This window comes from Bos taurus, chromosome 4, assembly GCF_002263795.3.
Source record: "Bos taurus isolate L1 Dominette 01449 registration number 42190680 breed Hereford chromosome 4, ARS-UCD2.0, whole genome shotgun sequence".
Taxonomy (NCBI): domain Eukaryota; kingdom Metazoa; phylum Chordata; class Mammalia; order Artiodactyla; family Bovidae; genus Bos; species Bos taurus.
In genome coordinates, this window is record NC_037331.1 from 14,054,832 (window position 1) to 14,080,152 (window position 25,321).

Below are 25,321 nucleotides of genomic sequence, written 5' to 3' on the forward strand. Positions count from 1 at the left end.
AAGAATTCATTAAAAAAAAATTCATTACAAGAAAATTTTGCTGTCTATAATAAAGTTCTGAAAAAAGCACAATCAGAAAATTAATGATTACAGTCAAAAGATGAAGACTTCTGAACCAAACCAAAATTAGATCAAAACATTTATTTTTTTGCATTACAAAAACAAAGATAAATCAAAGCAGGTAATGAAATAAACATTTGTAGGTATCCCAGCCTGGGTTCTCTGTTCTAGAATTTAGTAAACAGTTCAGGTGTAGGTTGCTTCAACACTTCTTCTGGATGCTATGAAGTCTCCATCTTATACCCATGTTTCTCTAGTTCAGCTCTATAAAGACAGACAAAAGAACATCATCACTAGGCATTCTTTATGATAAAGAAAAAAGATAATTTTTTAAAATTACACAATTAATAAATAAATGAGCTAACAGCCTGAACATCAATTTAAAATACTACCAAATAGTTTTACTTTAGTCCCTAAGAAGGAAACTGGATGTGTATCAACATAATGACAATAAAACTGCTTTCCCATTAATAAACCTGTGTTTTATATTCCTTATTTCTCTGATAAATGTATTTATGGAAGAAATGTGAGGGAATTAGTGATATTCTCCAAATACTGTATAATTATTCTATTCATAATAAATATTTAAGCATAAATTTTAAGTATCATTAACCATATGGCTAAGAACACTAGACACTGCTACCAAACTTTCAGGGATTTTTATAATCATACTGTTATTTATCCATAAAGAACAAAGAGATTACTTTTCATACTGACATACGTATCACCGTAACCAAAAGTTATTAATCAAATTTAAAGGTGTGTGAGAATTATTCTGTTAACTATACGTAGGCAAAATAAATACAGTAATATAAAGTATTAAATAAGACTTCTTTTTTAACTTATTATTAACTGAAGGATAACTGCTTTACAATATTGTGTTAGTTCCTGCCATACATCAATATAAATCGGCCACAGGTATATATATGTCCCCTTCCTCTTGAACCTCCCTCCCATCTCCCACCCCTCTAGGATGTCACAGAGCCTGGTTTGCGCTGCCCAAGTCATACAGGATTTTCCCACTGGCTATCTATTTTACCTATGGTATATGCTTCCATGCTACTCACTCCATTCGTCCCACCATCTCCTTTCCCTTTCCTAACTTTAAATATGGATAAAAATTTCAAAAACGTGTACTGGCACAAACACTGTTAAAACATACTTTTTACAATTTTAAGTAATTTTTTCAACCTGAAATTTCAGTCCTGCTGATTTGCACTGTATAAACATTTGCAAAAAAAGGTTTTTAGTCGTATAATCAGTTTCAGTTATTTATTTAAACTACCATTCCAAGTATCACCAGGAACTGATCTGCCACAATTTAGATTTTATAAAAGTTCACAACAAAATTACATGAGGGCCAATTTATAAAACACTGTACAAATGTTAAGTATGATTAATGTGCACAACTATATCACTATATCTAAGATAAAAAGACATTAGTTCTCAAGCGTAATTTAGCTTAGACACTATCACACAATCTAATGTAAATGCAATGCAAAAATTACACGTTAGGAAAAAAAATACATGGTAGGAATGATATATATTATTCATTTCCCCAAACTCATTTCCTTAAAATTTTTAGGTATTTATAATATAAATACTGACCTAAAGTCCATGAATAATATTAAAGCTAGAGCTTATTCATATGAATCATCTTTGTCTTCTGCTCAGGTATAGAGGATGGTATGGGCTGGTGCTGAAACACTGGATTAGGAGTCAAGAGATCAGCACAAGTTTCTGATTCTATCCCTTCCTTTGCTAAATTTAACTAAAATGTTTCAGTTTTCCCCCACCCCAGGAAATTGAAGATTGTAATGCCTGTCCTTCACATGTTTCCTATTTAAAATGAATGTAATATCTTAAACAATAGCTTCTGCTGCCTTTAAACAAAATCAATGTAGATTATTCATTCTCCCTTATTTTACAACGACAACAACAACAAAAAAAACACCCAAGATTCAATCTAAGATTTAGGTAGTAAGTCACCAAATTCACTCAGCTTTGTGTGTGTCTTTTCCCTCATGACAGGAGGTAGAGACCAATTATATTTATAAACTCTCTACACATGGACATCACCAGATGGCCAACATCGAAATCAGACTGATTATATTCTTTGCAGCCAAAGATGGAGAAGCTCTATATAGTCAGCAAAAACAAGACAGGGAACTGTCTGTGGCTCAGATCATGAACTCCTTATTGCCAAATTCAGACTGAAACTGAAGAAAGTGGAGAAAACCACTAGACCATTCAGGTATGACCTAAATCAAATCCCTTATGACTATACAGTGGAAGTGAGAAATAGATTTAAGGGACTAGATCTGACAGACAGAGTGCCTGATGAACTACAGACGGAGGTTCATGACATTGTACAGGAGACAGGGATCAAGACCATCCCCCAGAAAAAGTAAAAATGTAAAAAAGCAAAAAAGTAAAATGGCTGTCTGAGGAGGCCTTACAAATAGCTGTGAAAAGAAGAGAAGTGAAAAGCAAAGGAGAAAAAGGAAGATATACCCATTTGAATGTAGAGTTCCAAAGAACAGCAAGGAGAGATAAGAAAGACTTCCTCAGTGATCAGTGCAAAGAAACAGAGGAAAACAATGGAATGGGAAGGACTAGAGATCTCTTCAAGACAATTAGAGATACCAAGGGAACATTTCAAACAAAGATGGGCTCAATAAAAGACAGAAATGGCATGGACCTGACAGAAGCAGAAGATATTAAGAGGTGACAAGACTACACAGAAGAACTATACAAAAAAGAGCTTCACGACCCAGATAATCACAATGGTGTGATCACTGACCTAGAGCCAGACATCCTGGAATGTGAAGTCAAGTGGGCCTTAGGAAGCATCACTACGAACAAAGCTAGTGATGGTGATGGAATTCCAGATGAGCTACTTCAAATCCTAAAAGATGATGCTGTGAAAGTGCTGCACTCAATATGCCAGCAAATTTGGAAAACTCAGCAGTGGCCACAGGACTGGAAAAGGTCAGTTTTCATTCCAATCCCAAAGAAAGGCAATGCCAAAGAATGCTCAAACTACCACACAATTGTAAAGTAATGTTCAAAATTCTCTAAGCCAGGTTTCAGCAATACGTGAACCCTGAACTTCCAGACATTCAAGTAGGTTTTAGAAAAGGCAGAAAAACCAGAGATCAAATTGCCAACATCTGCTGGATCATCAAATAAGCAAGAGAGTTCCAGAAAAACATCTATTTCTGCTTTACTGACTATGCCAAAGCCTTTGACTGTGTGGATCACAATAAACTATGGAAAATTCTGAAAGAGATGGGAATACCAGACCACCTGACCTGCCTCTTGAGAAATCTGTATGCAAGTCAGGAAGCAACAGTTAGAACTGGACATGGAACAACAGACTGGTTCCAAATAGGAAAAGGAGTACGTCAAGGCTGTATATTGTCACCCTGCTTATTTTACTTATATGCAGAGTACAGCATGAGAAACGCTGGGCTGGAAGAAGCACAAGCTGGAATCAAGATTGCCGGGAGAAATATCAATAACCTCAGATATGCAGATGACACTACCCTTATGGCAGAAAGTAAAGAAGAACTAAAGAGCCTCTTGATGAAAGTGAAAGAGAGTGAAAAAGCTGGCTTAAAGCTCAACATTCAGAAAACTAAGATCATGGCATCTGGTCCCATCACTTCATGGCAAATACATGGGGCAACAGTGGCTGACTTTATTTTTTTGGGGATCCAAAATCACTGCAGATGGTGATTGCAGCCATGAAATTAAAAGACGCTTGTTCCTTGGAAGGAAAGTTATGACCAACCTACACAGCATATTAAAAAGCAGAGACATTACTTTGCTAACAAAGGTCCGTCTAGTCAAGGCTATGGTTTTTCCTGTGGTCATGTATGGATGTGAGAGTTGGACTATAAAGAAGGCTGAGTGCAGAAGAATTGATGCTTTTGAATTGTGGTGTTGGAGAAGACTCTTGAGAGTCCCCTGGACTGCAAGGAGATCCAACCAGTCCATCCTAAAGGAGATCAGTTCTGGGTGTTCACTGGAAGGACTGATGTTGAAGCTGAAACTTCAATACTTTGGCTACCTGATGAGAAGAGCTGAATCATTTGTAAAGACCCTGATGCTGGGAAAGATTGAGGGCGGGAGGAGAACAGGACGAGAGAGGATGAGATGGCTGGATGGCATTACTGACTCGATGAACATGAGTCTGAGTGAACTCCGGCAGTTGGTGATGGACAGGGAGGCCTGGAGTGCTGCAATTCATGGGGCCGCAAAGAGTCGGACACGACTGACTGAACTGAACTGCACATGAATATGAAAAAGTACATTCCCAACACGTCAATCTCCATCCCTGTTTGAGAATCACTAATACATTGGGTCTGAGTACTTCAAGATTCTAATTTCTGCTGATTTGTTCAATATTGGTAGAAAATTAAAAGTGACAGAATTAAACCCACAAGGATAAAAAAGACAAATATGCTTCTATTTAACTACTTTTATAAAGAAACCAGAAAGAACAAAAGTTCTATGCAATTACCCAAAGAGTTCATGTTTAGAAACATAAGAGATGAAGGCAATGTATCTTACTTTTCATAATTCAGAAATATTTCAAAGGTCAATTTCATATATTTTACAAATTCCATACTTAGAATACTAAGCTATATAAATTTTGAGTTAAACTTACCTTAACTGATTGGAGAAGTCATCCTCTACGTTGTCATCATCCCAATTATCCTCCCAGACATGTGCATCTTCATCTTCATCTAAACCAGCCCAGTCTAAAAAACAGAAACAGATGCTAAGCATTTCTCATACATTATTTCCATAAAGAGAAAAGCTTCAGAAAGCTTGCTACTTAAGAATCTCTCAATTCAAAACATCTAAAACCATATTTATGAGATATAGAAATCTTCCTCTTTACATCTCAATTGATGCTATCTTGTCTTCTCAATTTTTGAATTTGCAGATAATCTAAAATAGTAGTTAATACAAAAAATTCTATTTGCCATGAAAATTTATTATAACTTCAGGAGGATATTTTACTGTTGATTTTTCCTTGGGCTTATTTTTATAAGGTCTATTACACAGTCGTTCAAAACACAGCACCAGTAACACTAAAGTAAGTTGAGCAGCAGGAAGAGATCAGCCTGGAATTCAAAACTGCTAAAAAAAAAAAAGAAAGATAACTCAGGGCTTCCCTGGTGGCTCAGTGGTGAGCCAGTGCCCATGAAGGAGACATGAGTTTAATCCCTGGTCTGGGAAGATCCCATATACCACAGAGCAGCTAAACCAGTGTGCCCAAACTATTGAGCCCATGTTCTGGAGCCCAGGAAGTGCATCTACTGAAGCCTGCACACCCTAGCATGTTCCACAGAAGACAATCCACTGCTATGAGGAGCCTGTTCACCATAGCTAGAGAAAAGGGCATGCAATATAGAAGAACTAGCAAAGCCAAAAATAAATAAAAAGATAACTCATACACAAATAGTAAAAAGCAGAATATTTTCTTAAATACGGTTGTAAAATTGTCTTAGAGAATGTCCTTATTAAGATATGCATGCTGAAATATTTAAGAACCAAGTGTCATTTTGTTGTGTTTACTTGCAAATGCTTCTCAAATATATATATACACACACACACTGCTGCTGCTAAGTCGCTTCAGTCGTGTCCGACTCTGTGCGACCCCATAGACAGAAGCCCACAAGGCTCCCCCATCCCTGGGATTCTCCAGGCAAGAACACTGGAGTGGGGTGCCATTTCCTTCTCCAATGCAGGAAAGTGAAAAGTGAAAGGAAGTCGCTCAGTCATGTCCAACTCTTAGCGACCCCATGGACTGCAGCCCACCAGGCTCCTCCATCCATGGGATTTGCCAGGCAAGAGTACTGGAGTGGGCAAGTGCCATTGCCTTCTCCAATACACACACACAAATATATATATTACATCATACTTTGATAGAAACAAAGTAAATATGAGAAAATGCTAACTAATGAAATGTGGGTGTTCACTGACCTTTTTTTGAGGTATAATTGACATATAACAGTAGGTGTTAGCATACATTATTTGACATTTGTATACACTGAGAAATGATCACCACAATGAGTTGAATTAAAATCCATAACCAGCATACACATTTTTTTCCTTGTGATGAGGACTTTTAAGATCTACTCTCCTAGCAACTTTCAAACATGCCACAGAGTATTAGTAACTACAGTCACCATGCTATACATGACATTCTCATGACTTAAATAACTGCAAATGTGTACCTTTTGATCCCTTCACCCATTATACAACCCCTTTTTGTGCCCTCAAAAACTTCTACAGGGTTCAAAGTTTCAAAATCTGAGAAAAACAGCTTTTAAAAAACCAGTCTGGATATCACCTCTGGAAGCCTTCCTAATTCCCTCTCTTCCTTCAGTTAAGGTCCCCTCTTTCATGTATATCTCTATCACAACACCTACACACTGTACAATCCTAATTCTCAGTTTATATGTCTATATCCATTCCGAGCATCTGAGCTCCTTAAGAGTAAAAATTTTTATTTATCTCTATACTCTTAGCTACATGATACCTGTTGTGCATATGCTTATGTTGTGAAAGATTCAAAAGAACTAAATCGATCTTGCATATTTTTGTTTGATCCCATCCCCTCCAAAAACAGTAAGCATGTGTCACACTCACTCTTAAATGTGTCCTACTAGGGCTTCCCTGGTGACTCAGATGGTAAAGAATCTGCCTGCATGTGGGAGACCTGGGTTCAATCTCTGGTTAGGAAGATCTCCTGGAGAAGGAAAGGGCAATGAACTCCAGTATTCTTGCCTGGAGAATCCCAGGGACAGAGGAGCCCGGTGGGCTACAGTCCATGGGGCCACAGAGAGTCCGACACGACTTAATAACACTTCAATAGTTCATGAAGGAAATAATCTCTTTTAATTTAACAAAATGGCAGCAATAATAGGGAGGGGGAGAGTAAGTAGATTTTTGAGTTGAAATGAAAAGGACTTAATGAATAATTGTGAGAGTTGAAGGAGAAAGGATAACTAAGATGCCTCCCAAGTTTCTGGTTTGGAAAACCAGGTAAATGGAAGTATTTTCTTCTGTATGTTGACAAATGGCATTTAAAATTTTTTGTTAGGTACATAATATGATAAATATAATACCAATATGAACCATTGCTGAATAGCTTAAAATCTGTATGTGCTTTATAAGAAAAGCCTAACTCATTCCTTTTCTTATTGGTTTTTTTTTAAGATTAAAATGTTCTTAGCTATGTTTCTAATAAGTAACTACTATCATGAATTATTAGTGGTCTTTTTCTGTCCTCCTTACTCTATACTTACCTTCCACTGATGCCCAAAATGACTACCACTATTTACATAAGCAAATATTCAAACATTCAGGTAGGAAGCATATTTTATTAAATTTGGAACTCTAATATCTAGAGTTGAGTACTGGGCACATAGTGTGTTAGCTGCTCAGTCACATCGGACTCTTTGCTACCGCATGGACTCTAGCCCACCAGGCTGCTCTGTTGATGGGATTCTGCAGGCAAGAATACTAGAGTGGGTAGCCAATCCCTTCTCCAGGGGACCTTCCTGACCCAGGGATTGAACCCAAGTTTCCTGCATTGCAGACAGATTCTTTATCATCTGAGCCACCAAGAAAGCTCAGAGTAGGCACTCAAAAAAATGTTGGATAAATGGAACTACGTTTCTCAAATTCTCTTCCTCTGAGTGGTCAATCTCAGGGCAGTGGGTGGTTCCAGTGGAATCAAGAGTATAAATTTCAAGACAGAAGAGATAATAATATCATGTGTTGTGAATGAGTCATGTAAAATTCTCAACTGTATTTACTGTAAGAATACATGATCATCTCTTTCAGTGCTCCCTGAAGAGAGATCATATGGGAAATTTCTTTACGATATCAGTGCCTAAAAAGATGGAAGTTTCTCTCAAGCATTTTATTTCAGGTTCCTAGGAAGTTTAGGCAAATGTATTGGCAATGGCAATGTGTGTGCTCACTTGTGTTTTAATCACCTATATAGGGTAGTGAATAAGGCATTCATTAGTAAACTTTCAATAATGGAAAATACTGATTTTTATCTGCATAAATATTTTTGCATATTCCAGAAATATTATTATTCTCAAAGAGGAAATATTTTTAATGATCTAAATTCAAATCCTATTACTATTCTCTGAGGTCCTTAACAACAGTAATATTTAACAGTACTAAATATTAACTACATCTCAAAATTAAGTTGACTGGGCTAGAGATACCCTTACATGTTCTCCTTTCTTACAGAAGTACCTTTCAAATTAAAATTTTTTATTCTGTTTATGAATCCACCTATAGTTTATAGTGAGTACAGATTAAGAAGTTAGAGAAAAGAAAATCACATTTAGGATTTCCTTCAGTCTATGGGAAGAGCGCTCAGAAAGCTAACGCAACCAAATTTGAAAAAAAATAGTGTATTGAGGGACTTCCTGGGAGGTCCAGTGGTTACGACCCTGTGCTTCCACTGTAGAGGGCACAGATTCCATCCTTCGTCAGAGAATGAAGTCCTGGGGCCACACAGTTTGGCCAAAAAAGAAAAGGATATCTATTTCCAAGGTTAAAGATGAAAAAATAACATTTCTTAACATTCATGAACAAGCAAACTGACTTAGTTAAGTCAAGAGTTAATCGTTAGGTACAGGGATAAAAGAGTACTGTTATTCTCATATTGTCATTGCAATCAATAAACTGTTTACTCCCTAAATTCTTATATACAAATTTTCTTTTTATTCTTCTAAGAGCAAAGAAATCTCAGAAAGAAGGGAGCTGTTTTAAGGCAAAAAATAAAGAAATTGCAGCATTACGTATACAACAGGAACATTAAGATAGTATGGGTTGCAGCCTGAATCAAATTTTAAATTAAAAAGGAGCTCAGAGTAGATATATTTCTCTAAAACTAAATCACCAAAAGTCAACCTCATGATTTTATCTTTTAATTAAAATTCAATAAGGGACTTCAAATCACAGAAATTCAAATTCTTGAATGTTGAACCTATAATGGAAAAATGCAATCCATTATCTCTTTTATGACAAACCTAGACAAGTGTGTTAAAAAGCAAAGACATCACTTTGCCAACAAAGGTCCATCTAGTCAAGGCTTTGGTCTTTCCAGGAGTCATGTATGGATATGAGATCTGGACCATAAAGAAGGCAGACCGCCGAAGTATTGATGCTTTTGAACTGTGGTGCTGGAGAAGACTCTTGAGAGTCCCTTGGACTGCAAGGAGTTCAAACCAGTCATTCCTAAAGAAATCAACCCTGAATATTCATTGGAAGGACTGATGCTGAAGCTCCAATAATTTGGCCACCTGATGTGAAGAACTGACTCACTGGAAAAGACCCTGATGATGGGAAAGATTAAAGGCAGGAGGAGAAGGGGACTACAGAGGATGAGATGGCTGGATGGAATCACTGACTCGATGGACATCAGGTTGAGCCACCTCCAGGAGTTGGTGATGGACAGGGAAGCCTGGCATGCTGCAGTCCATGGGGTCATGAAGAGTCATACATGACTTGGCAACTAAAAAACACCAAAATCCCTTTTACAGCAAGTGAATAACAACTATAAAATGTTATTCATCCTCATCCCCTCCAGTCTTCCTATAACCTATAGCTCTGAGCTATCTAATAGTACTAATAGACAGCTTAGGATTTTTTGTTTCTTGATTTAATTTCACTAACACCTTCCAGTATAAAAAATCCATACAAAATCATTTTATTAAATCAATGTAGCAAAATTTGGCTTTATACCTCAAATTTTTATAAAATGACTGAAGATTATTTAAAATTGCAGAATTTTGGAAACAGAGAAAGCCTTAGAGATCACTATATAGCATACCGCTCTTTGGAAACCACCACCATTACTACTACCAAAAAAAAAAAAAAACAAAGAGAGAGAGAGAAAGAGACTATTTTACCAGAAAATATTTACTAACTTTTTTTCTAACATTATTTCATGACCTCAAATTCCAGATTTTAAACATATTTGAGTTAAGCCTAGAAATAGGAATTGTTAAAAGAAGCATCTATTTTACTAATATTTTAAAGAATCTTTATAAAGATATCTAATAGAGTTTAATGTTCCAAAAAATAAGTTGAGTATATTATGATTTGATTAATTTGATACATAAATACATTAATTAGAATATAATACATGATCTTGAGTAAAAGAGATGACATAGGCTCAAGTCACAACTGATCTTTAAGGTTCTAAGACACCAAACCTCACATCTGCCTGAACCACTTCTAACTAACCAGTTTCCTAAAATTTTAAGAAAATGATTATATATCAAAAGATTCAGGTCAGAAATATAACAAGAACATTTATTTCACATTTCTCTCTTAATCTTGTAAGTTTACCCTTTCGAGAACAATTAAAATACAGGGCCCACAGGAACTTTTAATCTAATTATGATTTGATTTAAAGTGTTGATTTCAGGGAATTCCCTGAAAGTCCAGTGGTTAGGACTCCATGCTTTCATTGCCAAAGGCTGGGTTCAATCCCTGGTTGGGGAACTAGGATTCCACAAGCTGTGAGGTGTGGCCAAAAAAATAAATAAAAAATAAAACACTGATTTTAATATTGTTATTACTTGTGTCACTAAATTATCTTCAAGATGGCTTTAATTCTTTTAACCTTAAGAGATTAAAAAAAACTGTTAATTTGTACTTTATTGCTTCAGATAAGAAGCAATCTAGAATAAGAAACATAAAAGATTCAATAACTTATTTTGTAGGAGGTCCAATTCTTAACTCTTTCACATACTAATAATATGGGAAATATTAGTTTGAACACTATCTTTTTTGGGGGGAGGGCGTCACTGCAGCATGCAGGAATCTGTTTCCTGACCAGGGATCAAATCAACACTCTCTGCAGTGGAAGTGTGGAGTCTAAAATACTGGACTGCCAGGGAAGTCCCTGAACAGTGTCTTTTTAAAAATTTTAAGACTAGCACAATTTTCACTTTATCAAGTTGAATTCTGATGATTATTTAGCATAAGAGTCACACATCTCTTTCTCTGTTAACAACTCTTTCATTTAACTTTAATGGCAAGAAAAGGAAAGGAAAGTAGAAATAAAGTCCCAAGAAAAAGAAACTGGCTCACAAATGGAGAAAAAACAGTATTGCGATCAAGATTTTAGGTAGAACACACACACACAAAGACTCATGACAATAGCTCTATATTTCTTAGGTATTATTATATAGTACTTTATAATTATGTCTGACACTAGGGAGCATACAAAAACAAACCAGAATCTATAAACTATTTTAAACGAAAACTGTAAATAAAGATTTTCTTTATTATCTAGGAATGTACTGAATGAACTATATTACATAAAAAGTTTAAATAGGGTATAATATCCCCAAATTTATTTCCAACTCTTTTAAGTCCTCCATACAATACATGTCACAATATATATAAACTACAATATATGTAAATGCAACTAAATGAGTATGCAACATGAAAACGTGATTGATTAATCTCTGAATTTGGCAGACTTCTCTTGCAAAAAATCTCTGAACTGTGTTTACTTTTCCATTATAACACTGCATTGATAACCACGCAATCTTAATTACTTTTAAAGCATTAAACTCACAAATACTTTTTTTTTAAAAAAGGGCAAAATAATAAAAATCAAACAAGGGTATCTGATTTATGTCTAATGCCCTCCTTCAATACACAGATGACTATAAAGTACACACTGTATCTTCAACACTAAATGCACTGCCAAGGTTGTGATTAATCATTTAAATAACCACAGCTGTGTTTACTTCAGTGTGCAGACCTCCAGATGTGTACTGGTAAAAAAAATTACCATATTTTAAGAAGTCAGAATTGGAAATAACCAATAACAGATGCCTAATACATAAGTTTCTAGCAATCCTTAATTATTTGAGACTTTGCCCCAAATTTGGCTTTGTTCACAGTTGCCAGTGAGAATTATATCTTTGACTAGCTTTAAATTTCAAAAATCAGAGTTATCAAAGATCCCAATACTTCATCTAAGTATTACCTTGACATTTAAGTATGAAAAAGTTTTTCTCTCAATGTTTTTAAAAGTATTTACTCTCCCCACTCTCCAACATACATTCGGAAATTTCTTGAAAGTATGAAGTATATCACTTGGGAGAAAAGTAAAGAGGAAATTCTATTTATACCAAATAGGGTTGCAAATGTTCTATTTTACAGCGATTTTCAGGAGCATCAAACTCTCATTCATTCCTTAACAGTAAAACTACTCTGAATATAAACTAACTAATCTCCAACAAAGTTCCTTCAAATAAAAAATGTGCATGTATATACAGAACATTACAAGAAGAAAAATATAAAAGAAACAAAGGAAAGTTCAAAAAAGTTTTAAATTGTACATTCATCACCATAGGTGAGACAGCAATAGTTGCAAATAGCATCATTACAGTCATAAATATGATAATAAAGCCACACTACATTTGGTCATTCTGAGATAAATTTATACATGTTCCTGCTTAAGTTGCATAAAACATATCACACTTTTTTTTATAAAATTTCATTTCTGTAGGTTATCATGGTACAAAAACATCTCCATACCCAGTAGCTAGGAAATCACCGCCAGCATAGCACCATTGTACTATACCTAAATTTTCTCCAACAAGGATCAAAAATGTCAGTGGAGAACTTCAGAGCAAACAACAAAGTCTTAAACGATGTTGCTACCAGACTACTGGTGAGTTTTCAGTTGTTTGTGGTTCAGAATCTGAAACAGAGGCCCAAGATAACTTACATCAGATCAGATCAGTCACTCAGTCGTGTCCGACTCTTTGCGACCCCATGAATTGCAGCATGCCAGGCCTCCCTGTCCATCACCAACTCCCGGAGTTCACTCAGACTCATGTCCATCAAGTCAATGATGCCATCCAGCCATCTCATCCTCTGTTGTCCCCTTCTCCTCCTGCCCCCAATCCCTCCCAGCATCAGGGTCTTTTCCAATGAGTCAACTCTTGGCATGAGGTGGCCAAAGTACTGGAGTTTCAGCTTTAGCATCATTCCTTCCAAAGAAATCCCAGGGCTCATCTCCTTGCAGTCCAAGGGACTCTCAAGAGTCTTCTCCAACACCACACTTCAAAAGCATCAATTCTTCGGCGCTCAGCCTTCTTCACAGTCCAACTCTCACATCCATACATGACCACAGGAAAAACCATAGCCTTGACTAGATGAACCTTTGTTGGCAAAATAATGTCTCTGCTTTTGAATATGCTATCTAGGTTGGTCATAACTTTTCTTCCAAGGAGTAAGCGTCTTTTAATTTCATGGCTGCAGTCACCATCTGCAGTGATTTTGGAGCCCAGAAAAATAAAGTCTGACACTGTTTCCACTGTTTCTCCATCTATTTCCCATGAAGTGGTGGGACTAGACGCCATGATCTTCGTTTTCTGAATGTTGAGCTTTAAGCCAACTTTTTCACTCTTGTCTTTCACTTTCATCAAGAGGCTTTTGAGTTCCTCTTCACTTTCTGCCATAAGGGTGGTGTCATCTGCATATCTGAGGTTATTAATATTTCTCCCAGCAATCTCGATTCCAGTTTGTGTTTCTTCCAGTCCAGCGTTTCTCATGATGTACTCTGCATATAAGTTAAATAAACAGGGTGACAATATACAGCCTTGACGAACTCCTTTTCCTATTTGGAACCAGTCTGTTGTTCCATGTCCAGTTCTAACTGTTGCTTCCTGACCTGCATACAAATTTCTCAAGAGGCAGATCAGGTGGTCTGGTATTCCCATCTCTTTCAGAATTTTCCACAGTTTCTTGTGATCCACACAGTCAAAGGCTTTGGCATAGTCAATAAAGCAGAAATAGATGCTTTTCTGGAACTCTCTTGCTTTTTCTATGATCCAGCGGATGTTTGCAATTTGATCTCTGGTTCCTCTGCCTTTTCTAAAACCAGCTTGAACATCAGGAAGTTCACGGTTCACATATTGCTGAAGCCTGGCTTGGAGAATTTTGAGCATTAGTTTACTAGCATGTAAGATGAGTGCAATTGTCTGGTAGTTTGAGCATTCTTTGGCATTGCCTTTCTTTGTAATTTTTCTTACATTTTTTTAAAAAGGAAGTTCAAACATAATTCCTTTCATCAATAATTAAACATACCTGGCTTAAAACTCAACATTCAAAAAACTAAGATCATGGCATCTAGTCCCATCACTTCATGGCAAATACATGGGGAAAAAATGGAAACAGTGACAGACTATTTTCTTGGGCTCCAAAATGATTGTGGACTGTGACTGCAGTCATGAAATTAAAAGACACTTGCTCCTTGGAAGAAAAGCTATAACAAACCTAGACAGTATATTAAAAAGCAGAGACATCACTTTGCCAAGAATGGTACATACAGTCAAAGCTATGGTTTTTCCAGTAGTCATGTACGGATGTGTGAATTAGACCATAAAGAAGGCTAAGTACCAAAGAACTGATGCTTTTGAATTATGGAGCTCCAGAAGACTCTTGAGGGTCCCTCAGAGCAAGGAGTTCAAGTCAGTCAATCCTAAAAGAAATCAACCCTGAACATTCATTGGAAGGACTGTTGCTGAAGTTCCAATACTTTGGCCACCTGATGCGAAGAGCTAACTCACTGGAAAAAGACCCTGATGCTGGGCAAGATTGAGGGCAGGAAGAGAAGTGGGCAACAGAGGATGAGAAGGTTGGATGGCATCACCAACTCAATGGATGTGAGTTTGAGCAAACACTGGGACGGGGAAGCCTGGTGTGCTGCAGTTCATGAGATCACAAAGAGTCCGACATAACTTAGCAACTGAACAACAACAATATATGTTGTGTGTGTGTGTGTGTGTGTGTGTATCAGATTCCACTACAAACACACTGACTTTGATCCTCTTTGTTGATTAGTGCTTTAGTTCTCTTGAATTCTATAAAATTCCCCAAAGCCATTAACTATTCTTATCTTTTCCACCATCGGTCTTTCCACTAGTCATGGAAGTGCAAAATCACAATCCCTGATTTTTCCTATTCCCACACTCTGTATCAAACTAGTTGCCAAAGCTTCCTTGCTATTTCTGAATCATTCTTTCCTAATAACAACCTACTACAGGCCCTTAGTCCTAACTAAGCTATTTGAACAATTTGCTAATTAGCTTCCCTGACTCTTTCTTTCTATCCTTTCAAATTAATTCTGCTGGGTTAATTTTTCCTAAACTGCCTATTGCCTAAGGAAACTTACACATATCAAACAAACAATCCCCCCCTTCTCATCTACCTAAGGATCAGGTCCAAACTGGTCATGTGGCTTAAAGCTTTCCATGATTAGGCCCCAAACTACCTGCGTGTGCAACTATTTCACAGTCAAATGAAACACACGTACACACTGATTTTATACCTCCAAGAATGTACTCCTCTTTTTTTCTGGAAATCCCTTTCCTACATTTCTACATTTTGAAAGCTCTGTTCAAATGTTACTGCCTCACATGGTACACAACTGGAAATAATTTCCCTTCTTTTAAACTGCTGCTGCACTTTACTATCAACGGCTTAATCCCACACCACCAGTAATTCTCCTTCCACTGGTAGGAAACCAAGCAAAATCTTACCCAGAAACCCAACAGATAAACACAGTCAAAAGCAAAGGTGTTCTGGTTTAATTGGAGGTAGGGAGAGAAAGGCTTGGAGCCCTCCCCATAGGATAAGCACCTGCAAAATACTAAAAAGCGCAAGCCTGGCATGAAAACTTACTGATCCATATCTCCACTGACATTTATATCACTAAATTCAAAGGCAAATATCTACCTGAAGAGTCAAATTTGACTCAATGCAGCTTCTAGTTAACTTTGTCCTTGGTTAAGTTATTTTGCTGAACCCCAATTATAAAACTGTCATTAGGCTGCTATGAGGATTACACAAGACTATTTAAAGCACTTTGTACTGATAAATGGCAGCTAGAATCATTCTCATTCTGCATCTTTCAGTGCCAGATTTATAGGAAACACTCTACAAACATATATCCAATTAGTAAGTTATTTATTACATGCTAACCACTGCAAGGAAACTTAAGGGGTGATTGAGGTAAAAGAGAGAAAATGGGTCCAGAATAAAGATAATACTATTTCTACCAAGCATTACATCAATAATAGAACAGAAAATTGGAAAAAAAAAAGTATTTGGTGAATTTTTAATACTACAGAAGAGTATAAGTATAGTTTTTGAAACTTCTATTTTTCCCTCATTTTCACTGTTCATCACATCTTTCAATGGATTATGCTTAAAAACATTACTACTTAACGCTGAACACTATTTAAATCACAACTGCTTAATACTTCTTCATTCCACTAAGTTAAATAAATAAGCAAATAGTTTTTCCAAGTAGTTTTACTGTTTAATATCCTGAGTCACACCTCTCACAAAGCTCTGGCAAGCACCAGTATCTTGATTTGGGGTTTTTTCATTCCACTGTATTTCTTTATATCTCCTGTACACATTCTTAAAACAATGTATGCCAGTATATATCTTCATATTTTATGTAAATAACCAACTATTTTTTAAAGTACTTTTGGAAAAACTTTTGACAATGTTTTTTAATTTGTAAGTTTTTAATACTAAAAAATAATCAAATAACCCACAAACTCAACAAGCTTAATTTTGGATACATCTAAAATTACAAAATATTTATCAAAAATGGTTCAAATTAAATAAATACCAAACATGCAAAAATCCAAATCCTTAAGATTAGGAGGGAGAAAAAAAGGGGGGGACTAATGTTCACTGAATACCAACTTTGTGCCAAATTCTATGCTGTACATAAAATATATCATTCTTATGGACTGAATGCTTGTGTCAAACCCTGAAATTTATAAGTTGAAGCCCTAATCACTCTCATTGTGATGGTATTTGGAGATGGGGACTTTAGAAGGTAATGAGGGTAGTATGAAATCATGAAAGTAGAGTCCTCATAATGAAATTAGTGTTACTAGAAGAGAATCCAGAGAGCTCTCTCTCTATCCTGTAAGCATATGGTAGGAAGGCAACAATCTGCAAGCCAGGATGAAAACCCTCGCCAGGTACTGAACAGGTATTGAACTTAATCTTGGACCTCTCACAATCCAAATTGAAAGAAAATTAATTATTATTAAGTCACTCAATCTACAGTATTTTGTTATGGCAGCTCAAACAGACTAACACAATCAAATAATCCTTACATGTCTCTAATCATTATCCACAAATTATACGAAGGAACTGAGGATTAAGAAGGTAACAATTCAAGAAAAAATGCAATGGTTAATGTCACTCAAAGAAATAAATCCAAATCAAAATGATGCAATTCCATTTTCATCCCTCAGGTTTGTAAAGACTAAAATGTTTAATATGGAGTGTAGGGAGCCTTCTGAGGGAAAAGGTGAACTATAGTTGGAGAAGGAAATGGCAATCCACTCCAGTCTTCTTGCCTGGAGAATCCCATGGACAGAGGAACCTGATGGGCTACAGTCCATGGGGGTTTGCAAAGAGTCGGAAACGACTGAGCACCTAAACACTTGTAAATGGCAATTTGAGACTATGTCAAAATTCAAAAGGTATCTGGTTCTGAATAAGGTGTCAGAGCCCAAGCAGAGCCAGGAGTGCATTCCTGTGGAGGGGCAGTGTTGTGTGGTTGCTGTGTCATAGCCAAGACAGAGTGAAGAAACCATCTAAGACTAGAGGAAGGAGAGGTGACAGTGGCCTGGCATACAATGTTGAAGCCCAAGTGAGATAACAAGGGGATTTGTGGGGTGGAGAGGGCAACAAACATTGGTTAGGAAGGATAATCACCCAATAGACAATTATTTATGATAACAGGAGCCAGGTTTCTCACTATTGGGGAAGAAAGTCACAAATGTGGAAAGGGAATAAACTAGAATGAGCTCTATGGTGTTGAACTGTAAACTAGAGATATCTATCTGAACTTCTGGTTTAATATAAGCACATACATAAATAGATGTAAAAGAATACACACACACACACACACACACACACACACACACTTGTGTATTTCCTAGCTCCTTCCATTGAGAGTGTCTCAAAAGTCATTAGCACAACTGGAGGTTAAGACCTTGCCATCCAAGTATTCTCCACCAAAACGAATGCAGCTTAAAGGAATGGTTGATTCCAGGACTGGAACAGGAAAAGATAAGATTAGCTTGAAATAATTTGTTGTATCAGAATGTTATGAAATGCACAAAGAATGATGATGACATCAAAAGGTCACAGAAGACAGCTTGCTGGGATTTCTGATGTTCAAATTTGGGACAACCTAAAGATCAAAATAAATAATAGCCACAAATTATAACCAACTGAATGAGAATCCATGAATCTGTACTGATACAAATATACAAACGAATAAACTCAAAGTCTGATAATGAGTGGAAAACTATATTTACATAGGTTCAAAGTCCCTCTCGGTAAAATACCTATTAATTACAAAGGGAAAATGTGTAATCTAACAATGGAAAAGAATCACAGATGCTAACTTAATAAAGAGATTATCAACAATGGAATAAATGAGTGTTAATTTATTCCATTGTTAATAGTTGGAATGATAGTTGGAATAACTATCCAACTATCCTAAGAATTTATCTTACAAATAAGAACAAAAGCAAAGATATAAGGATATTCATCTCAATATATTCTGTAACAGAAAAAACAAAGCATAAAAACAAGCAAACAAAAAACCTAAAACTACCTAGGTATCAATAAATACTTATAGAATATTTAATGTGCATACAATGAACTAGTAGAACACAACTGATAACTATCATGTTGGATAGTTATTCCAACTATTCCGTGTTAGTTGGAATAACTATCATGTTCCACCTGACAGGATGCAGTGGAAACACAACATCACTACTATGATACTCCTACCAAGGTACAGAACCTCAATCTACTTATATAGAAATATGAGCCAATCCTAAGTTGAGAAACATACTATAACTTGCCTGTAATCTTCAAAAGCATCAAAATCATAAAAGTCAAACAGAGACACCTGCTGTAGACTGAAGAGGACAAGAGGTACACAGAAGAGACAACTGAATGTAATCCATGATTTTAATCAAAATATTACTGTAACAACTGGAGAAATCTGAAAGGTACCTGTGGATTAGATGATAGTTATACATCTGTGTGTTAATTTCCAATTTTGTATATTGTATTGAGGTTATGTCTTTGTAGGACATACACATTAAAATATGTAGAGGTGATGAACATCAGGTTGGCAACTTACTCTCAAGTAGCTGGGGTGGGGGGAGTTGTTTGTATTATACTTTCAATTATTCTGTAAGTTTGTAATTTTTTAAAATAAAAATTATATTTCAAAATTAAAAATGAATTTTGAGTTGATCTGACAACTTCTAAGAATTTATCTTACAAGAACAAAAGCAAAAATATAAGAATATTGACCTCAATATATTCTGTAACAGAAGAAAACAAAGCATAAAAACAAGCAAACAAAAAAACCTAAAACCACTAGATATCAATATTTATAGATTATTTAATGTGCATACAATAGACTAGTAGAACACAACTATTAAAAAGCATGAGATAGATGTTTATATTAATGTGACACATGTCCAAGATATAAACGTAAAAGCAAGTAGAAAAACAGTATATAAAATACTGTCCTTTGTGAGGAAATATACAAACACACACACATATCTCATATATAAACTCTAGAAGGACATTAAAAGAATTGTTTAACTGGTTATACTGAAGCATGGGAATTGTTTTTGGGGAAAGCAGGAGAAACAGTGCTTTCACTTTTAAATTTATACCTTTTTTAGGTTTAACTTTTAAATAAACAGCTACTTATACAATCATCCTATATATTCTGCTGCAAAAATATTTTAAAGAATTTAAGTAACTACTACAAGTTGACACCTTGAAAGTTGATGAATGGTGGATTCTGAACCTAAGTCTGATCCTAGATTCCATCTTGGGGCTCAAAAACTTTCTTCTTGCATATGATTACCATGAACAGAAATCACATATGGACTTTAGCATGTATTGTATTTATTTTTAAAATATATATATAAGACTGAGGCATGGCCCGCTCTTTTTAGTATTATTATTTGGCTGCGCCGGATCTTGGTTGTGGCATGCGGGATCTTTAGTTGCAGCACTGGAACTCGGTTGCGGCATGCAGGATCTAGTTTCTTGACCAGTGATGGAACCCGCACCCCCTGCACTGGGAGCTCAGTCTTAGCCACTAGACCACCAGGGAAGTCCCTCACTATTATTTATCTTTTTTCTTAAAAGATTTTAGTTAACATAATTCTACGTTTCTTGCTACTACCATGCAATTAATTTAAACATGATTTAATTTATGTGTCCATTACACCAAAGCCCTTCTGGTTCTAAGTAAACTGACTAGTATAGTATCTGGCATGGGATTAGCTGTATCTACTTGCAACATTTAAGATTTTAAGGAACCTTCTTGTTGAGAATTTAGCTCAGTTGGTATCCAATGTTCACATAAATATTTCTCAGTGACATTTTTCATAGGACAACTCCTCCTTGAGCAGGACTGGTCTATGCATAGCAGGTATTTAAAATCCTTGATCTTTATCCACTATATGCTAACAGTTATTTTACTTTCTCACTAGACAAATGAATGTGATATCCAAAAATACTCCCCTGGTTAAGAACCACACTATAAGATATCCTACTTTGTTAGGCACAGGCCAAAGTGCCTCAGTTATTCCACAATGCTAATACTAGCATTAGGGAACCATCAGACACATGTTCAATCCCTGGGTTGGGAAGATCCCCTGAAGGCGGAAATGGCAATCCACTCCAGTATTCTTGCCTGGCAAATCCCATGGACAGAGGAGCCTGGCGGGCTACAGTCCACAGGGTCGCACAGAGGCAGACACTACTGAATCAACTTAGCACACAGTCTGCTTCAGCTAGCACAGCAGTTCCACTGACTTATAGAAAAGTTACAGACTACTAAGTGTAACAGTATTTTCTTGTAAACATCATTGCTTCTGAAGGCAAAATCAGGTTCATTTTAAATATTCTTTTCCCTCAAAAAAGGGGGGGAACCTCTCAATTCTGGCACAGGAAGAAGCGAATAAAAGAACTTAAAGGCCCACTTGCACTTCCCATTTTTATTCACACCACTTCTCACTGTTAGAGAAATGAGATTAATGAAAATATTTTAATAGCTTTTATGTCTGATTTGCAATGTTTAAAATTTCAAATATATTAGAGTAGTTCGATTTTAGGTGCCACCCTGCTACTACTAACCTAGCTATAAGATCTTGACAAATGCTAGCTTCTCTTGACTTTAAGTTGCTTTCCAGTTCTAAAATTCTAACCATTCCAAGCCTCCAAAACTATTAAGATCATTCTCAAAATGTGGAAAGTCTTCCAATAAAGCCTATACTCAAGCAGTTTAAATAGTCAAGAAGCTGCAGAACTCACAAAGATTCTAAACATGATTTTTAACAGTTTCTGTTTATGACCAGATTACATATCCACCATTAGAATCGTGAGGACTAACAATGTAATACAGATCCACAGTTTTAAAGTTTAAAATAGTCCGGAGAGTAAACCCTTGTGTGTCCCTTCATTTGTAGATATTTTCTCATCTGTAATCTTTTTGTTTAGTTTATGGTTTCCTTTGCTGCAGAAGCTTTTCAGTTTAATTAGATCTCATTTGATTATTTTTATTTTCATTCTAAATTATAAAAAGGAGCATTTGTTCCCTCGCACCTTCAGAAAATCACATGTTACACCTCACCCTGAAGAGCACCTATTCAGAAGAAACAAAGAAGTCTCCATGAAAACACCTTATTTTAGTTTCCTTTCTAAAACAGAAATTCCCTTTCCTTATGATTGAATTGACACCCTACCAAACACATTCTTATCCAGAATGAGATGAAGCAACAACACCCTCAAAAGACCTACAATCCTTTAGTCAAACCAAAGATACACAATTTCAGTAATGGCTTTCATGAAATGGGCTCTTAACTGAAAGCTACCCTAGATAATGGACATCATCCACTTTCTGGAGCATAGAACCCAACAGGCTATTGAAAGTAAGACCTCCTATAAACCAAACAGATGATTATAGGCAATTTTAAGCATTATCTGCTAGCAAGTTTATCAATGGCATATTTACCATAAAAACAATCACAAGGAAAAGAATCTCCAAAGAAGGGAAAAGACTTGAAAAGTAATTCAGGGCGCTAATAGCTGATCTGAAAACTGAAATACTGAAAGATTCAAAACGGGCCAGTTTCAAAGTAGTGCTTTCAACAGTACATCTCTGACTCTACCTGTTTGAAATATAAGCTGGAGAAAAAACAAAAATCTGAACGTGCAAAGGCATTTCAAATGTTATTTCTCAATCTCAACAGAAAGTTTCCTGAATGAATTAAGTTCTACATATTCAAACCTAAAGATGATAAATTTTCTGTTAGGTGACCAATAAATGGTGAGTTACTAATGCTAACAAACCAGTCTATTGTGAGAGAGAAAACCAGTCTGTTTAGAGGGAAAAAAATTCTTTGCTTTTCCTTTTAACTTTAATAAGATTTTTTTTTAACATATGTAACTACCAATATTTTGGATAAATTGATGCTCACAACATAAACTTAGTACAAGAATAACATATTCTGCAAAAACTGATCAAAGTTGCTGAAACATCATATGTATCATCAGGTACACAATTACCTTTGAAAAAGTGAAAGTGAACTCGTGCCTGACTCTCTGCAACCCCATGGACTGTAGCCTACCAGGCTCCTCTGTCCACGGAATTTTCCAGGCAAGAGTACTAGAGTGGTTTGCCATTTCCTTCTCCAGGGAATCTTCCCCACTCAGGCATCAAACCCAGGTCTCCCACATTGTAGGCAGATGCGTTACCATCTGAGCCACCATACTTTTTAAGCAGTCAATTCTCAAGTACTAAACATAGGTTCATTCATTCAACAAGCATTTACTGACCATCTACCATGTCCCAGGCACTTTGCTAAACGTTAGGGATTTAGGCTGAACTTTGCTTGGGTTGGGGACTCAAAGACCTTTCAGATGCCGACAACCACTTAATGACACACTTTTACAATCTCTGAGCCTCAGTTTCCTTAGAGTTGTGAAAATTAGAGTATAAAATGTAGATAAAGTGCCTAATATTGTATCTTGTATCTGATAAACAATGAATAAATGCTGCTGCTACTGCTAAGTCACTTCAGTCGTGTCCGACTCTGTGCGACCCCATAGACGGCAGCCCGCCAGGCTCCCCCGTCCCTGGGATTCTCCAGGCAAGAACACTGGAGTGGGTTGCCATTTCCTTCTCCAATGCATGAAAGTGAAAAGTGAAAGGGAAGTCACTCAGTCGTGTCCGACTCTTAGGGACCCCATGGACTGCAGCCCACCAGGCTCCTCTGTCCATGGGATTTTCCAGGCAAGAGTACTGGAGTGGGGTGCCATTGCCTTCTCTGGAATAAATGCTAACTATATCAAATATTAAGTTTGAGTTATAAGCAGATACTAATCTCAATAAGCCAATTTTCTACTAGGCAGCTGACAGTTAAGGATTATGAACCAACCTGAAAGTGAGATCAAGAAAATATGTCTGGACAGATAAATCCACTACCAAAACAAAACACAATACAAAATGAATCCCAGAACTGAAAATAAATGTACTTTTGAGTTAGTTTATGAGTTTGTGTAGTATGTGCTCTAATGTCGTCTTCCACTAAACAGAATACACTATAAATTAAAATAACAAATGCTACAGCTATGTGGTTTTATGCACAGTAGTACAACTTGGGAAAATTTTGGTGACGCAATAACTGTTTAACAGATTTGTTCAACATCAACCCCAATTCTCTACCACTTTCAGAAAAGCCACTCCTGTCATTAGGAGACAAAATTTACCCTATGCATAACAATTAGTCCATAAAACCCAATTAATTTTGGAAATCTAACTGGCAACAACGATCTAACAAACAGAAGCAATACGGCTAAAGAGTGCTAGTGTCAACTGAACCACCTGTCCATTTTTTCGAGCCAGTTATGCAACACTGGGCACGTTTCTTAACTTTTCTAAGCTTCTGTTTGTTTATCTGAAAAATGTTAATGCCAGTTACTACTTACTAGACTTGTGAAAATGAATCAAGTTAATACAAGCAAAACACTCAAGACAAGCAACCACTCAATCACTGTTACCTATTTGCTATTACCTACAATGAGATAACTAAAGTTCCTCTTGGCAACCAAGAAGCTAACAAAAATGCAGACGTCTTAGGATTTTATAAATCCTAAAACTTTAAGTGATCAAAAATGAATGAGGAACAAGAGAAAGGCAATAACGGGTATTAAGCATCGACACCTGATCCTCCCATTCTACTCAACAGGCTTCATGTGTGAAATCCTGAAAATAAGCAGCACTGGTCTAACTAGGAACAATTTAACTCTGGAAGGGTTCAAGGCAAAGGAAGACTGCTAAAACAAATAACAACAGTAACGACAACAATAAATAAAGGGAAAAGAGATTACGTAGATACGAACTAGGTGGCGGGTAACCGAGCTGAAGCGTAATAGGACACACCACCCCGGATTTGGGCTGGGGAACCACCGTGGCTCCTCCCAGTGAGGAAACAGAACATTCAGCCTCACTGCTGAGGTGAATCCCACCGTGACACTCCGCCCCGAAGCCAGCCGTGAAGGGTCGAGCGAGCAGAGAGCCTCGAGTCCCAACAGCACGGTCCTCACTTCCCACCGGCGCCCCCCGGCCGGGCCCTTCTACTCGCACCGCCTCCACTCGGAGGCCTGAGTCACGGTCCACGAGGCCCAGGGGCCGCGGCCTACCTTCCGCAGGGAACTCCTCGAACTCGTCGTCCTCCTCCAGGAGACCCAAGTCTACCGGCTGTTTTTTCTCTGACATCGTGACCCCAGGAGCCCTAAAGCTCTCAGGCCAGTAAGAAAGTTCGAGCCCTCGTTCTTCCTCACCGCAGCGACCTCCGCCGTTGCCGCCTCTATGCTGACTCTACCATAGAGATACGGGAGAAGAGCAACCGGGTAGCGCAAGGAATGCTGGGATACTGGAGGTCCGCCCAGCGCTTCCTGCGGGTTTAGCAGTTATTCAGAGTTATAAAGATGGATTGTTTTGTGCCTTTACTATTTTACCCGGACTCCCTGACTTGACAAATTGAGAAACAGGGTAGGTTTCTCTGACTGGAAAAGACTCATAATGTGTGGA

At 36.9% G+C, this 25,321-nt stretch overlaps 1 protein-coding gene across 1 annotated transcript; it reads right to left on the reverse strand.

Annotated features, from left to right (window-relative positions):
* Nucleotides 1-126: 126 nt before the first annotated feature.
* On the reverse strand, nt 127-25,104 carry SEM1 (SEM1 26S proteasome subunit). The gene is made up of 3 exons (NM_001113317.2): nt 24,931-25,104; nt 4,736-4,829; nt 127-324 (listed from the first exon to the last, which is right to left on the reverse strand). The coding sequence occupies exons 1-3, from the start codon at nt 25,004-25,006 to the stop codon at nt 282-284; spliced, it is 213 nt and encodes a 70-aa protein (NP_001106788.1). The 5' UTR covers nt 25,007-25,104; the 3' UTR covers nt 127-281.
* Nucleotides 25,105-25,321: the final 217 nt, after the last annotated feature.

Coding starts and splice junctions, on each gene's coding strand:
- SEM1 (NM_001113317.2), bottom strand. CDS start 25,006: ATGTCAGAGAAAAAACAGCCGGTAGACTTGGGTCTCCTGGAGGAGGAC. Junction 4,830..24,930: donor CGAGGAGTTCCCTGCGGAAG/GTAGGCCGCGGC, acceptor TCTGTTTTTTAG/ACTGGGCTGGTTTAGATGAA. Junction 325..4,735: donor GACTTCTCCAATCAGTTAAG/GTAAGTTTAACT, acceptor CTGTCTTTATAG/AGCTGAACTAGAGAAACATG.